Source organism: Barbatula barbatula, assembly GCF_947034865.1.
Source record: "Barbatula barbatula genome assembly, chromosome: 5".
NCBI classification, from domain to species: Eukaryota; Metazoa; Chordata; class Actinopteri; order Cypriniformes; family Nemacheilidae; genus Barbatula; species Barbatula barbatula.
Genome location: NC_136769.1, coordinates 9,928,138 through 9,944,290, shown reverse-complemented (window position 1 = coordinate 9,944,290; position 16,153 = coordinate 9,928,138). Strand labels below are relative to the sequence as shown.

The 16,153-nt window shown below is 39.3% G+C and overlaps 2 protein-coding genes across 4 annotated transcripts; both read right to left on the bottom strand.

Moving 5' to 3' along the window:
* Nucleotides 1–482: 482 nt before the first annotated feature.
* Nucleotides 483–7,378, bottom strand: dhx58 (DEXH (Asp-Glu-X-His) box polypeptide 58). The gene is made up of 12 exons (XM_079457062.1): nt 7,261–7,378; nt 6,463–6,636; nt 6,133–6,337; nt 5,748–5,938; nt 5,543–5,656; nt 5,298–5,430; nt 4,291–4,476; nt 3,854–4,101; nt 3,432–3,743; nt 2,577–2,767; nt 2,187–2,280; nt 483–2,045 (listed from the first exon to the last, which is right to left on the bottom strand). The coding sequence occupies exons 2-12, from the start codon at nt 6,634–6,636 to the stop codon at nt 1,851–1,853; spliced, it is 2,043 nt and encodes a 680-aa protein (XP_079313188.1). The 5' UTR covers nt 7,261–7,378; the 3' UTR covers nt 483–1,850.
* A 505-nt stretch (nt 7,379–7,883) lies between these two features.
* Nucleotides 7,884–16,022, bottom strand: kat2a (K(lysine) acetyltransferase 2A). 3 transcript variants are annotated; one of them, XR_013786725.1, is made up of 18 exons: nt 15,666–15,923; nt 14,992–15,115; nt 14,548–14,693; nt 14,310–14,399; nt 14,022–14,203; nt 13,720–13,911; nt 13,526–13,632; nt 12,805–12,909; nt 12,563–12,699; nt 12,244–12,452; nt 11,956–12,082; nt 11,621–11,731; nt 11,394–11,537; nt 11,188–11,312; nt 11,066–11,102; nt 9,790–9,853; nt 9,589–9,673; nt 7,884–9,485 (listed from the first exon to the last, which is right to left on the bottom strand). XR_013786725.1 is itself a non-coding variant. In XM_079457492.1 (18 exons), the coding sequence occupies exons 1-18, from the start codon at nt 15,882–15,884 to the stop codon at nt 9,292–9,294; spliced, it is 2,388 nt and encodes a 795-aa protein (XP_079313618.1). In that variant the 5' UTR covers nt 15,885–16,022; the 3' UTR covers nt 7,884–9,291. The 3 variants fall into 3 exon arrangements, 2 of the variants coding, with proteins under 2 accessions (XP_079313618.1, XP_079313617.1); XM_079457492.1 differs by having other exon boundaries at nt 11,198–11,312; nt 15,666–16,022; XM_079457491.1 differs by having other exon boundaries at nt 11,198–11,312; nt 12,563–12,729; nt 15,666–15,933.
* Nucleotides 16,023–16,153: the final 131 nt, after the last annotated feature.

Below are 16,153 nucleotides of genomic sequence, written 5' to 3'. Positions count from 1 at the left end.
GCTAGGCTCACGTGTTTAATTCCCAAAGAACGCAAAAAAAAATCTGACGTAATTTGAAAACATCAAAGAAGGTCTGACCCATTCAGATTCACAAATTCATACCAAGGAGATGTTCTCACATACAAACAGGAAAATACACTTGTAGAGTGAAATACTAGCCTATGGTACAAAAAGGAGGTTAAGGCATATTTAGGCGAGTATGTGCGTTTCAACTCAATTTTAACAATGACTTTGAATGTCTTTGCTAAGGTCTGCCTGTGTACATGTGCAAGCATGTGTATTTTGTTCTGCGGGCATTGTGCATGCTGTGGGCGTTGAGGCAGTGATCCATGCAAAACCACACTGGCACAACATTCCCCTTTATGTCAAGCCCCTCTCTGCCTCTTTTGCCCGATTACATTTAATATTACATTTACACAAGAATATTTGGTCAGAGGGAAATTGGTGGTTATCTAGTATGCAGAAACTGATTCTCCACGGAGTAACGTCTTATTTATTTAATAACTGTATAAAGAGCAAAGATTTCCACTGATAATATCCACAATTCCATTATAAAGGCCAAATTTACATACGACCCAAACGGATGTATTTTGTGCCTTGAAGACAAATGCATAAATTAAATGATATGCATTCTGCAGATGACCTATCACAAATGCTGTGAATGTTCAACACATTCATTTTGTACAATTCTATGCATATGCTGAATTGATATGCTGTCATTGGTAAACACATACATATTGACAGCCTGTTGAAAAAAGTAAGAAAAAAGAATATTCTGAAATGAAATAATTTACATTTTTAATAATTTTGATTATACTGATTTTCAATTAAAGGTTTTTCGTACGTGGTCCAATAGTAAACAAATAATAATAAACGACAGTGAAGTTTAAATGGGGAAACATTGAACGAGAGTCAATTAACATTGAAGAAAATCAAGACTGCGTGGCGCCATCTAGCGACCAATACATTGTACTGACTCATACAAATAAATGAAACACATGTATGTATATGCATACACCTGTAAAAGTGCCGATAATTGCCCTTTTTTTAATTTGATAGATTTCACACGTGTTTAACAGTTTGACTGTTATAAACATGGCATTCTTAATATTACAAGGTTTAAAAATTAATTTTCTTTGGTACAATTTTATTATATTATGAACATTTTTATAAATCGCAGTTAACATCTTATTTACATAAATATATGAATATTTTCAAACAATCTCAGGCCGATGGGCAAGAGCTCAAAGAGTGTCATGAGGTGTCTGAAATGCACAAACAATGATTCATAATCAAAGTGCATACCCTGATCCCAGAGAGACTCAAAAATAAGTTTGATGAAACGGATAATAAGCCTACACTGCCTGTGCATTCAAGCATTAACACACACACGTGCACACAAACACATAACTACTAAATCGACTTTAAAAACATTTTTTAAATTGAAGATACGACAATGTTCAAAATGAAAAAATTCCTTAATAAGAACGCATGATTTAGAATGCTGCTTAATAATTAAAATAGATATTAAAACTGTACCTCCCCAGCCGACAGATTGCAAACCAAAATCTGCAGAGTCCACAAACCTTCAGGAAACTGAAACACACCTGTTACCTACTAACTTGACTAAAACCTAATTGACAATTTTCCTGAGACTAAGTTTAATAATAAAAAACCTTCTAAATTGTTTATATTGTCCTAGCTACAGCTACTGTTTACTGTAAACATGACTTTGTAATCAACTATTGTTCTGTCCTCAGAAAAGATTGCTCCCCGAACTCTTTGTAAGTCGCTTTGGATAAAAGTGTCTGCTAAATTACTAAATGTATAGAATAAATGTAAATGACGTGTCAGTCGTCAAGGTTCTGGTCCAATAAATGGTCTTCCATGTACTTTGAAAAGTTAAACTCTTCCACTTTGAACTCAACTTTACTCCAGTTCTTCTTGGGTGAGCATTTGCCTTGAGACGTGCTCATGGAAAAACTGTCTATTTTCAGACAAGGGAGTATTGTCACTTTCCTGAATTTAATCTCCATTCCCCAGTGCTGAGAGAGAGAGAGAGAGAGAGAGAGAGAGAGAGAGTAGTAAAGTAGGACTGTATGCCTAAAAACTTACCACTTAAGATGAATACACTAACAAGCACAATGTGTTATGTTTTAGCATGAGAAGATAATCTGTAGGCCTACCTTTCCACAAATTCTGCATTCAATAACCCTTCCAGGCTCCCAATCTTCAAACTGTCTCTCCAGATGCACCTGCCCACATACTCTATAATGCCTCCTATATAACACAAAGGCACACACAAAGTCACGAAACTTCACAAAGTTCTGTCATTAACATCTGGTAAATGGCACAACAGGAAATTGCAAATGATGTTTCAGTAGTTCTAGTAAGTGTCTAAGAGCAAAGTAACAAAATATGTACACAGTATTTACTTATTTACTCCAAGCTGACTTTCCTCATAATTGATTAAACAAACAGGTCAAGCTATAGAAGTGAAGTTTTTTTTTTTTTTATATTTCTGGATCTATATTACAGACTTTAGATACGTTTCTGACTGAGAAAGGATAACTCACTTGAAATTAGGATTGATGTTAACACGGTGTGAATTCTCTATCTGTCTGATATCCTCTCCAAAGCAAACAGGAGTAAAGCACCCTTTACACTGAAACTGCACTTCGGCAGATTTGTAGCGCTGCTCTCTTTGTCCCTTGTTCTGCTCTGTCTGCATCCGAACCAAAACATCTGTTTTTTGAATCTCAAACATCTGACAACGAGAAAGCGCACAGACAAGCTAAAGCATATCGTTTTAATGCATGTACACATCTGCAAAGAGATTAAAGTTAAAGGGACAGTTCAGTCATCATTTACACAGAGAAAGATATTTGGAAGAATGCTTGTAACAGTTCTTGGCCACCATTCACTACCATAGTAGGAAAAAATTACAATGGTGGTCAAAGGTGCTCCAGAACTGTTTGCTTTCCTTCATTCTCCAAAATATCTGATTTTGCGTTCAACAGAACAAAGAATTTTAAAGCAGATTTTCCTACTATGGTAGCCAATGGTGGTCAAGAACTGTTTGCGTACAAGCATTCAATGGTGAGTAAATGAAGACAGAATTGTCCATTTTGGGTGAAATGTTGCTTGAAAGGAATACTTCACCCCCAAAAAGATGTCATCTTTTACTCACCTTGGAGTCGAAATCTGCATAAATTTATTTGTTGGTCAATGGTAGTCAACGGGGGCAAAATCTGTTTGGTTATAAGCATTCTTCCAAATATCTTTCTCTGTTCATCATTACAATTAAATTTATACAGATTTGAAACAACTTGAAGGTGAGTAAATGATGACAGAACTTTCATTTTTGACCTTTAAGTGTTTGAAAGAATGAAAAAAACATGTTGTCCTGAATTGAGATTTAAAGTGCACACCTTTATTCTGAACTCCCTGGGATTCATGCTTTGCACTTGGTTAATAGCTTTTGCGGTCAGTTCTTCTAGGAACTCATTGGTGAGTTCCCTGCGTATTTCACGCCCCCCTTCTGTAGCCACCACCGAGTAGACGCTGTTCTCAGCACGGGCCCGCCCACTGGCCTGCTGCTGTGCGATTTCATTGGTCAATAGTCCGTAACGTACAACCACGTTACATTCTTTGATGTCAAGTCCTTCCTCAGCTACACTGGTGGATATTAGGAGGTTAAGATCTCCATCTCGAAATGCTTTGATTGTGTCCTTTTGTTTCTTCTAAGACAGGAAACAGACACAAACAAAAAAGTTATGAACAACCTCTTCATTGTTTATGTGAAAAACGTATTCCAACTGTAATATCTTGCATAAAGTATGTCTAAAACTACCTGGGTCATGTGGTTTACCCCTATGCCTGCTCCAGTAAGAATGCCAGCACAGATGTTTGCCCTCTGCAGCTCAGGGTTACATCTCACCCACTCATGAAGACAGTGGGTTGCCTTGCGGGTCTTTGAGAAGATGATACCGCGAGAGCTTTTGTCCTTAAACTGTTTTAGCAGCGTGTGCTCCAACTTATCCAGTTTGGGGTTTTCGTAGAGAAAGGTTGATGCCAGCTGCTTTAGTTCTACACGGTTTTCTGCAGGAAACAAAGGAACTGTCAGCTTACGTGTGACTGGATGAGATATCCTATCACTATGAGCATCACAAATTAATGGGATCATCCATTTCATCATATCATTTATTTTTCCACAAAAAGTGTTATTTTTAGTTAAATTATTCCTTTAAAAGCATTAATGTAATGAGCATCACGGTAAAGAATGCACACCTTCAAAAAGTCCCTCGAGAAAATAGTGAGTGGCATCCAGCAAGTTGTTTTCACTTGACTTGTAGTAGTCATCTAGAAGCCGGAACGCATCCACCATGCGAACAGTGTCATTGATGAGGAGAGCATCATTGTATTGCCGCAAATGCAGAGCACACTGAGCTATCAGCCTGTTCTCCAGATGTACACCTAAAACAAAGAAAAACACAGTCACGCGATTGTCACCTTTATATACGCAATTACACAATGAGAATCAAAAGTCAAGCATTCTGCGTTAGTTCAGGCAGGCCTTTTAGTCAAGCTCTGCTATCAGCTGATTCAAAGCCCATATCAACTAATCTGCTACGCACTCAATTCGGTGCCCTGCTTAAATACAGCTTCACTCAAGTCTGCCTTGCTGCTTGCCACCCAGCAACTAAACTTCCGTTTAAAGGGATAATTCACCCAAAAATGAATATTCTGTTATCATTCACTCAACTTCAAGGTCTTCCAAATCTGTATAAATTTCTTTGTTCTGATGAACACAGAAAAAGATAATTGGAAGAATGCATATGCGGTAACCAGACAGATTTCGCCCCCATTGACTACCATAGTAGGAAGTAAAAAGTGCCCTAGAACAGTTTGTTGTTCAACAGAACAAAAAAAATGATAGTACTATGGGAGTCAATGGGGGGCAAGATTTGTTTGGTTATAAGCATTCTTCCAAAAGAAATTTACACGGATTTGAAACTCGAAGGTGAGTCATTTTTTTTGGGTGAAGTATCCGCGTTTTTTGAGTTGCTCTCCCAGTCTTAAACCAGGAGGGTCGCCCCAACAGCTGCTGCTGCTTCCCTGTCTTTGAACAGTGCCATCTCACCAAATGTAAATTTAGCAAACCATGCCAATAAAAGTTTTTGACTTAAAAGGTCCTGACTGATTTTCAAATGTTATGAACACACTAAATATCAATTCATGTTCTCTCAGTAATGCAATGTTATTAGGTGATCTTTGTATTGCTAATGACCTCTAACCTGTTTTGTGTAGATCCACCACATCATTTTCATATTCCTGGGTGCCCTTCTCACGCAGACCTGCACTCGCTGTTGACGGCATGTACTCGTGAATCATTGACATCATTGACTTCAGATGGTCCCCAAATGGGTCCTGACACACATAAACAATTATACTGAATACTACATGTGTGCAGTGAAACCATATACTGTAGTAAATCAGATTAAGAGCAAAGTAAAATCTAAATGTACGCAGAAGCCAGTACCAGGGCTCTTTTTTCAACAATGTCATATTGCTTCATGGGTCTGGGGACAAGTTTTTGCAGCACTGGTTTGAAATTCTTGGTGGACACAATGACAGAATCCAGATTGGCACAGATCTGAAAACAACACGGTGAAAATTATTTGAAGAAATAAATTACATTTTAATATGATGTGTGCATGCAGACAGACAAACACACACAACCACACCTGCATGACATGTTCCACAGCTTTATCCAGTGTCCTATTTCCTCCAGTACCAGGTGATGCTGTAAGACCCAAAATCTGAGGCAAATTTCCCTCCTTTCTCAATTTCTTTTCGACATAGCGGCCCATGATTTTGTTATAGACGGCATCCTTATGTGTGTGGTGGCATTCGTCTATGACCAGCAGGGTGAAGTCTGAACGGAGACAAATGGAGACTACCATTTAAACCTGGGATCTGCATTTAAGCCGATTAGTTTAAGTTTCATTAATTTATAACAACATTTGAAAGATTTCCACATTCAGTCACATTTAATCACTGATGGCGTTTACAATTACATTTATGTGCCTATGTGTATGTCATGAGGTGCCAGGCAAAAACTGGCGGTACCTGTGAGCTCCACGTGTTTCTCCTCATCCATGTTGGTCAGGGCGTTCTCCAGGATCTGAGCAGTGCAGATCACAACATCTGTTTTTTTGACCACACGTCCGAAGAAGTCTTTCTCATCGCTGTCCCCGCTAATGGCCATGACATTATAATCTTTCCCAAGATAAGGACTGAATTCTTTCTCAAAGTGCTGGTCTACCAAGTGCACCTGGGAACATGTACAATGGTATACAGTAATGAAAACATGAAATAAAATAGAACATAGGATGAGAAAGATAAAAATGTCCAGTGGTATTATTCACAGACCCAGGGTGATAACTAATCCAGCTTTACCTTGTTGACAAGCACTGCCACTTTAGCATTGGCTTTTGTCTCGAGGTGTTTCTTGGTGACATAGACCGCAGCCCGGGTTTTTCCCCCACCTGTGGGGAGCCAGATGATGCTGTTCTCTCCTCTCAGAGCCGTCTGCACCACCTCCTCCTGATACGCACGTAGGTTAATCTCCATCTACACACAGTCAAAAGAAAGCATTGTTGTTAAAGGCAGCCGAAAAAAATTAATAGTTCACCCAAGAATGTACGTACCCTTGTGTAATTTCATACCTATATAAATGACTTTGCTCTGATGAACACACAGAAAGATATTTGGAAGTTGTTCAGTTCTGGAACATCACTGACTACCATATGACAAATTAAATGGTAGTCAAAGGTGTCCCAGAACCGAGAAAATATCTCACTGTGTGTTCAACGGAACAAACTACATACATTTTGTTTCTACTATTGTAGTGGAATATCTTTCTTTGTGTTCAACAGAACAAATAAATGTACGCAAGTTTGAGTACACGATGACAGAATTAATTTTGGGTTGAACCACCCCTTTAACACTGCGTATTCAGTCTCCGTTGAGATTTGCACGACGAGCACCTTATCAACTAGATCTTTTTACTTTACACATTTTAGAAATAGATGTGAATTGCTCATTAAACCAATAATCGGTGTTTTTACGACACAATACAACACTGACTGTAATTGATTTACAGGTCAACAAATAATTACGGCACAATTACAACAATGAAAAGCTTAAATCAACTAAGATAATATCCATAAACGGATGCATTGTGTGTTTACTCACGTTTGCTGCTCGACTGCTCAATATCAGTAAGTCACTTTCGAGTGGTGCCCTTTAAATCCTTCGCATGATCTGCCCTCCATTGAAGAAATCGAAAGCGAAAACTGAGGGCTGATAGGGCCCAATAGGAGGAGATTAACAACAGACGGCAATAGCTCGACTAAGGTTCAACGACAGGAGCCATATATAGAATATATAACGAATTCTCAAAATTGTTATCATTAATATCTGAATGAGGGAAAGTGCTCTACATTTGCATCAGATCTTTGATCGATTTTTTTTTACAACAGTTGACAGATTAGATGAAATTTGACTCACGAAGACAACGCATACACGCAAGGGAAGAGACCTTAGTGGGGCCCCACATCACAACACCATTGACGTTGGGAAACCAAAACTTAAAAGACTGCAGTGTAGTAAACCAGCTGGTCACGTTCGGATGTGTCAATATAATCACGTTGCGAATTAAGAAAAAAGTAGAAACTTAACTTGCAGCATAGTTGTCAGTTATTTTGCCATTTACAAATGACAGGGGATAAAGTTTTTAATTCTATTTCATGCTATTTATATGGTAATAACCAAAGCTGTATAAAATCAACATAATACCACAAAACAGGAGACCAAATATAAATAAAACGTTTATTTCCAAAAAACATAAACAGAACTATAGAAACAAAGTAGTTTACATGCATTTAATGTAACCACATTAACTCGCGCTCACCTGCCTGTGCCCAAATGAAAGGTGTCAGTGTCCCACAGTATACAATGAACATGAAACAAAGCAACCAAAACTCAAGAACCCTGATAATACAACAATACAACATTGCAGCAGTTTCTTCAAATCATGGGCCAAGTATGTGGCCAAAACAAAACTTGCTGTCATCTGCATGAACATTAAACTTGCAGAAAACACTCAGTACTGGAAAAATACTACACAGTTTAACATAAAGGTTTGTGTAACTGTCCCCTCTGAGAATATCAGGTAGTAGCAGATACCGTATTTACGTCTGTAATACTACCGTGATTATAGATTATGGGTAAATCAATGTTGAATTTTGTGATTTTGCTTCACAATGCCTGGGAAAGCTATAAATGAACTGGAACGAGTTTGTTGGTCCCAGGTGGGATGTTCACTGGTTACAAAAATGACACTGAATTTCAAACCAAAGAAAAACACCTTTATAAATGCACAACCACAGAAAACATCATCGGATGTTAACTCCTGCGGTCAAGACACTGCAAGTTCTCAAATAAGAAAAGTTTGCAAACAAAGATGAACACTTCACCAACGGCACTAACAAACTGGCAGACAAAAAGCAACTGTAAAGAGGAATAAAGTACTGACTACTTTTACTTAAAAGCCACCTGTCATGTAATGAGCTATAAAACACTTCAGCAAGAAATAGTTTGTCATTTCTCCCCCCAAAAAAGCTTGAGCTTCCACTTCAAGGATGAAGAAAAACTAAGTTTAAGTAAATATTGTCCTCATGTTTTCAGACTTGTACTGAATAGGCACATCATGTATGATGACTAACTGACTATTTCAATACACAGCTTTGACTGAGAATGGTGATATCACAGTGAAATGTCAACTGTGATATCACCAACAGCCAAATCTCATCCGTCTTTGGCGGCAGCATCTCGGGGGAGGAGAGTTGTGCGAAGCGAAACATGTTATACAATGAAACTATGCAAAACTCGTGATGTGCATGAGTCATTTGTTTTTGAGGAAAACTGGCTACAGTCACTTTCACCTAACCGTAACACCCACAACAAACACATTTTCAGTTTCCATTTTCCCTCAAAGCATTGGCACTGCAGTCCAACCACGCACGCTAATGTAACCTTGAGTTTTAAAACGTTACTGTAGGGAAAGAACGTCAAAGATAAAAAAGGAATCCGAAATTGAGAGCAGCACATTTAAACAGGTTTGGATGCGTAAAGGTGTGAAAAATGGTTTAATAAGCATGTCCGTGCGTGTGTAAAATCACATTCTCTACAGTTCCTAACTGGTCCCTTCTTGCTGGAGTCCTGTCACTTTTCAATAAGCCCCGCTTCCTTCAGTTTGAAGTAGAAAAATTTCTCTAGCGTGTTGGCACACTTGCAGTACTCGCTGTCTGGAGGGTTGTACTCTCTGCAGTTTGTGATCACTCTCTGCAGGTCTGCGATAAACAGCTTTTTCGTCACATAATATCGGTTCTTTAGACGCTCGGTCATGGTTTTCAGGTCTGAGGAGAAAAGGTTAATTCAAATGTCAAGTTACAAAGTTCTACTAATATTTATATACATACATAATGGAGTAGCAAATATGCAAATTACATGAGAACCCACCAATGGGAAAGCGGATGACCTCGTAATAGTCGGGGGCTTCGGATTTCTTCACAGGCTCCATGAAGGGCCAGGCATCAGGGTGTGTCTGTGAAACACACACACGCATAAACACACAGAGTTAAGAACTTGATGAATGTATAAACAAAGAAATTATTCGGTGTGTAATTAGCATTTGTGTGTGTCAAAACAATTCATTCTTACTTTAATCTGTGCAAGTAGATTCTTCAGCATATTGTAGAGCAGGTCTGGATCTTTCAGTTCTTTACTGCAGAAGGACCACACGTATACCCATACACAACCATAGGATACAATATAACAGGTCATCAGTGAGATCATACACACACACTCCTAACCAGAAAGTCCTCTAGTTCACAAGATACAACTTTGCAAAGCAGTGTAAAGGTCATGGTATTAAATCTGAGGAAACACAATTTATTAGTGTAAGTTACATTAAATATGTGTCTGACAAAACCATGAATGTAAATACACATCACATCACGGACCATTCAAAAAGAGATTGTGGAGGTTTTGAATTGTACAGTCAAACCAAAATTGATTCAGACACCTTCAACATTTCTCGCATTATCAGTTTATTCACTATAGTTTAGAAAATGGTAATAAAATATGACAAGAACGTTTTTTCGGAACAAATTAATCTTGATAACTTTTAACTTTAAGTCAGATAACTTGACAGAACTGCATGTAATGGATTAGGTTGAATAGCTATCAGCTGTTAAATTTAAGTACATGCGCCTTACACTAACAAGACAGAGGAGAATACATCGATTAATGTCGGTATTTTGGTTTGTTTTCGAACATAAAGCATTCTTGTCGCTTCAAAATAATTTGAATGAGCCACTATGCGCGGATGGACCAATTTAACATTGACTTTAGTACTTTTCTGGACCTTGGCAAAAACTGACACCATGATGTCTATGAGGAGGCCTGGAAAACTCTCGGATGTCACCTAAATATCTTTATTTATGCTCCGAAGACGCCAGAAGTTCATCAGGTGGGTGAGTAAAAAGAATAAATCACACACAGTACTTTTGGGTGAATTTCCCCTTTAATTTAGTTCAGTCTGTGGTGTAAAAAGGTCGCATTATTGATTAAGGAAAAACAGTTTAGCAAAACATGGTCAGGTCAGGTGTCTGAATATTTTTTGTCCCATATTTTTACCAATTTCACTGGTAGTCCACTGGATGAAAATTGTTTGAGTACAATATGTCCCAGTTTCTATTATTTTGCTATCCTCACTTTCATAAATGAACTACGATGACCTACTAGTAAAACAATATAGAAAATAATGTTGTCTGTCTGAATAATATTTGGTATTATAATATTTGACCGTGTATTTAAAGACATCTAGTAAGGCATCACAGAAGACCGATGCAGCATTTTCGCATTCATTGTTGTGCCTCATCTGGTTAGAATTTGGTTTAAGGTTTCATAATAAGTATATAAAATACCCCCTGACCTTTTCTCCTTAGCACTGGGTTTCCAACCAGTCTCTCCTAAAACAAAATGAATGAGATTGTGAGTGACAAGAGAATACAGAAATGTTGTGGTCTAATTATTTGTATATATACACACACATACTCAGACTTACTGATGCCTGGTATACTCTCCACAGGAATCTGTCGCACTCCTTCTTTAAAGCAGGTGAGTCCTGGATAAACCTTCCTGATCTGATTCTGTTTCCTCTCAATTAGTTTTTTGATTATCTATAGCAGAGAAGCACAGATACAGATACCATTACATTGTTCTAACTCAACATGTTTCCTAGTAAATTTGTGAGCTCTTACTTCTTTCTGCCTCTTTATGATGTGTGAGAGTTCTGTGTAGGGAATTCTGGGATTGAGCTCGCACTCCATCAGCGTGGCTCCCTCGTAGTCTTTGATGTAACCGAGGTAACGGGTCTTCGGCACTTTGATGTCTTTGGAGAAGCCCTGCCAGCAACACAGGTTTGAAGAGATGATGTGCAATGAAAAAAATGGACATGAGAGTTTTATGGAGGGGATAGACTTCGTACCTGTTTCTTGAAGTAACCAATGGCGTATTCATCAGCATAGGTGAGAAAGTACAGGATGCCATGTTTAATGTGATACTCCTTAAGATGATTCATCAAGTGTGTGCCATAGCCCTAAACACACAAACACACACAAAAATAATAAACAAAGCACATCAAATAAACGAAAACAATATAGGTGCGACAAATTATATTTCTTAACAGTCTTTCACGTGAGAATCACTCAAAGTTCATCGTCAGCCACATTAATAAACACAAAAATACACTGCTTACATATTCTGTGACAGTCTGCAAGAGAGTCAAAGTGGTCATGTAGCTTCTATTGTGCATCTCCATACCTTGACCTGCTCATTTGAAGTGACCGCACAGAAGACAATCTCTGTGAATCCCTGGGTGGGAAACATCCTGAAGCAGACGCCTCCGATCACACGGCCATCTTTGATCAAAGCCAAAGTCTTGTGCTTTCTGCAGCCACACAAAAGTCATGAGATCAACAGAGCACATCATTACACAGAATCTACAACCTGTCCCCTTTTAACAATGATGAACAGGCAGCTATGGTTTGTGGAATACAGTGGACTCTTTGGAAAAAGGGTGGGAGAGGTCAAAGGTCGCTCTGGACTTACGGGTCAAATACAAGTCGTGTGATGTACTCTTTGGGCATGCGGGGAAGTTGGTGGGAGAAAACATTCTGAAGGCCCACGAGCCACATTAGAATCTTCTTATTGGACTTCTGAGAGAGAGAGTTACCAATGACATGGAACTCAATGATGCCTCGCCTTTCCTCCAGACGGGCCGTCTCATCACGAGCAGCGTTGGCTGACAAAAGACTGGTCTGAAAAAACAAACAGGGATCATTTGACCAAAATCCAAATTTGTAGCTAACTCATAATGATACATTTGTAAATTAAATAGTCCATTATTACAAAAAGAATGAAATTTGACCTCTGGTCCCAGCATGGCAGCAGGGTCTGTTATGGTCTTCATGACTTCATTGACCAGCTCCATGGGAATGTCGCCCATCACTCGGATCCGCTTAGCATCCTCCAGAGTCAAAGCTTCTGGAAGCTTGCGCTTCTCTCCTAAGACATCAATGAAGATTTGATTTGATCCTGCAACAATGTTATAATGTGATGACACATTACATTATTAATCATTTGTATTTCATTTAGCTCAAATGATTTCACCTGTTATGGGTTCAGAGGAGGTTGAGTCCAAACCAGACCCTGCATGAGCAGAACCACTGCTGCACTTACTGATAGGAGAACCAGACAATGCCACAGGACTGAGCACTGAGAGAGGGAGAGAGAGAGATCATTGATCAAACTAGATCTTCTGCAAAACCAAATCCATTAGTCACAAGGATCTGGTTAGTGTGAAAGCATTTTTATGATCTGTATGTGGTTCATCGTTTTAAAGCTGTGGGTTGGGTAACCAGTGTGGTTCTCTCTTAGTCTTTTCATAGAAAGTGAACTGCTATTGACATCTAAAGTTGCCACTCGTATTCACATCAACACTTATGTAAATGACACCAACAAAGAGTTCAATACAATCAGACCAGGTGTGAAAATGCACCCAATCTCTCCGTCCTTACAGTGACGGCTCACCCAAAAAAATCATTATTTACTCACCGTCCTTGTCATTTCAAACCTCTATAACTTTCTTCCGCAGAACACAAAAGAAGATATTTTGAAGAATGTTGTAAACTTGCCCCATTCACTTGCATTGGTTTTGTGTCCATAAAATATAGGTGAATGAGGGCCAGTGTTGGTTAGGGACCAACTTTCTTCAAAATATCTTCTTTTCTATTCTGCGGAAAACATCATACAGGTTTGAAATGACAAAAGGGGTGAGTAAGTGAATAATAAAACAGAATTTTTGGGGTGAACTGTCCCTTTAAAATCATACCAGTCTGATGACCCAGCTGCGTCCCCTCTGATGCCGGCATGGTGAAATCTGCTTCCCAAATAGGTGAATTCTCTCCATAGATCTCTTCTTCCAACATGGAAAGAAACCTAATACACATACACACAATTAAACCACGTGAAAGTGAGGAAGTGATGGCGAGGCCCGTGCAACATTGAAACAGTCAAGAATCTCACTTGGGGAAGTGTGTGAGGATCAGGGTGCGCTTCTCTGGTGGCAGCTTGTCTTTCTCCACTCTGAATTTCTCCAGTAACTGTCTTCGAGTGATGGTGAAGATGGACTTCAGCAGACTGCGGCCGAACACCTGACACGTCTCATACCGCGGTAAACTGTCATTACTCTGAGGAACATGACAGTAGCACAGCCACCTGCAACATGCACATGCAAATTTGCACGTCACAATCATAGCAAAAAATCCATATTAATTCGAACCTACAGTTCATTCCCAGAAATGAAAACAATAAACAAAGTCTCAGACCTGGTATAATCCACTTTGTAAGCGGCGGCATCCTCTTTCTGAGCTCTCTGACGGAACTGTGTTGGCGTCTCCAGCTTCCAGTAGTTCAGACAGAGCAGAAACATCTTACTGAGCTCATACATAGTCTGTCTCTCTTTAGGAGCCAAATGACTAAATTTATACTGAACGAAGTTCAACACCCCCTGAAAGAAACAACAGTTGGAATATTTGAGGTTTACAGAGTGAAGCATAAATCACACATAAATAATGACCTGATGTTTTTGACTATGCCCTCTCACCCACACCCACCTGTTCTATGTTGGGTTTTTCAAAAGGAGGGCTACCAAGCGATCCTTCTACCACTGGCTTCCCCATCTGCAGGATACACTTCCTCAGCAACTAATAAAAAAAATCGAAAAAAGTCAACAAACGCAGCCACAATGTTACCAAACTATTCCCCAAAAGAGCAAAAACAGATAAAGAACTAAAACCAAGATCCACCGATGAAGAAATGGAGGAGACGGCATGAGGACAAGTGTTTGTTTACCTTGAACAAATAAAAGTAGACTTGCTTGGTGTCCGTGTCTTCTTCTTTATGAACAGACATGAACAGATTCTCCACGTCCACCACCATCCCCAACAACCTGTTGATCTCCTCTTCCGACACGTTCTCTAGATGAGACACGTGTTCCGCTACAGACACAAGCATGCATGAGCAAATATACGTCACACAAAGCAATTATTAAAATAAGATATGGAAATATCTAATGTCATTTATCCATCTATACTTGAGCTTATACGGCACTACTCAAGTTCACATGCAAGCTACATTACATTGATCCATTGATACTAGGAATTTAAGTGACACGTTTCTATATTATATTTGGACTTTTGAATATTTATTAGACACACCTTTCTCTAAAAAATTACACCTTTCTGCATCCACGATAGTGTGTTGGTAACAGGACAGGTGTAGATGTGTTTCTCTTACCCAATGAGTGGCCGCAACTTCGACAGACCTCTGTCAGACTGGCCGCATTCTGCTGGAGCTCCATACGAGCGGCGGTGGGTGGATTAGGATTCTTCCACCCATTACACTTGCAAGAATCATTTGCCTGAAGTCAGATAACACAGCTGAGATTTAACATCAGGACCACAATTAAAACACAATATTTATTGATTTAATAGCTCACAGTGATTTACGCAACACAAGTCATAATATACATGATCTGTATTTTACTTAAATAAAATACATACATTGCAATGGACTTGTTTTAGTTTTAACAAAAACTATAATGGTTTCTGGGGGGTCTAGGTTATGTGTCAGGTTTTATTGCTGGACATACTCATTAATAATACCCAAGACAAAACATTTTGAAATGGTTTAAATAGTACACAGCTACTGGTTCAAAGTGGTATTTGCAATGAATATTAGATTTGTATTATTTAGCAGTGCACAACATTGCCCAGATATCCAGCTCTATTCTACAAAATAGAATCTCCTTTACTCGTAAACATTCAACCATCTCGTACTAACTCGTTTATATTATGACTTGCTTGTCACGTGTGATGGCAACGTTAATAGTTGACAGGTTGTTTTTAATGCAACGGGACGTGACGGGCCCGGATACTCGTTCTATTGTGATGTGTCGAGCCCTAGTTTACCTTGCAGGAAGAAAACACTCCGAGTTTCTCAAGCTTCTTCGCCCTCGGAAACGCACGGACCTGCGTTTTCTTCTGGCTGGACCACTGTTGTTGACTCAGGCCCGGTCGGGCTGGGTCGCTGCTCCCGGCTCCGGGATTCGAGTTGGACCCTGCCGGCCCGCTGGTCTGGGCTTGATGAAGCCGGGGCTGCGCGGAGGTTTGTGCCGCCGGGTCCGCCATATCAGCAGCCTCACGTTCCCCCTAAAGATCACAGCGCTCACTTCCACCCCGCGAGGAAATTCAATAAAGTTTTTTGACGGTTTTCGGTGCGCATGCGCGTTGTCGGAGAATGCTGGGAGATGAAGTACTACACGCGATACTACAGACTTCAGTGTTGTTGAATAAATATGGTTTCCGCCAGGGGGCATTGAACACTACGGATAGATAATGTCACTTTAAAGGTCCGGGGTGTCATTTGTGGTGTTTTTATACATTAGAATGAGCGATTT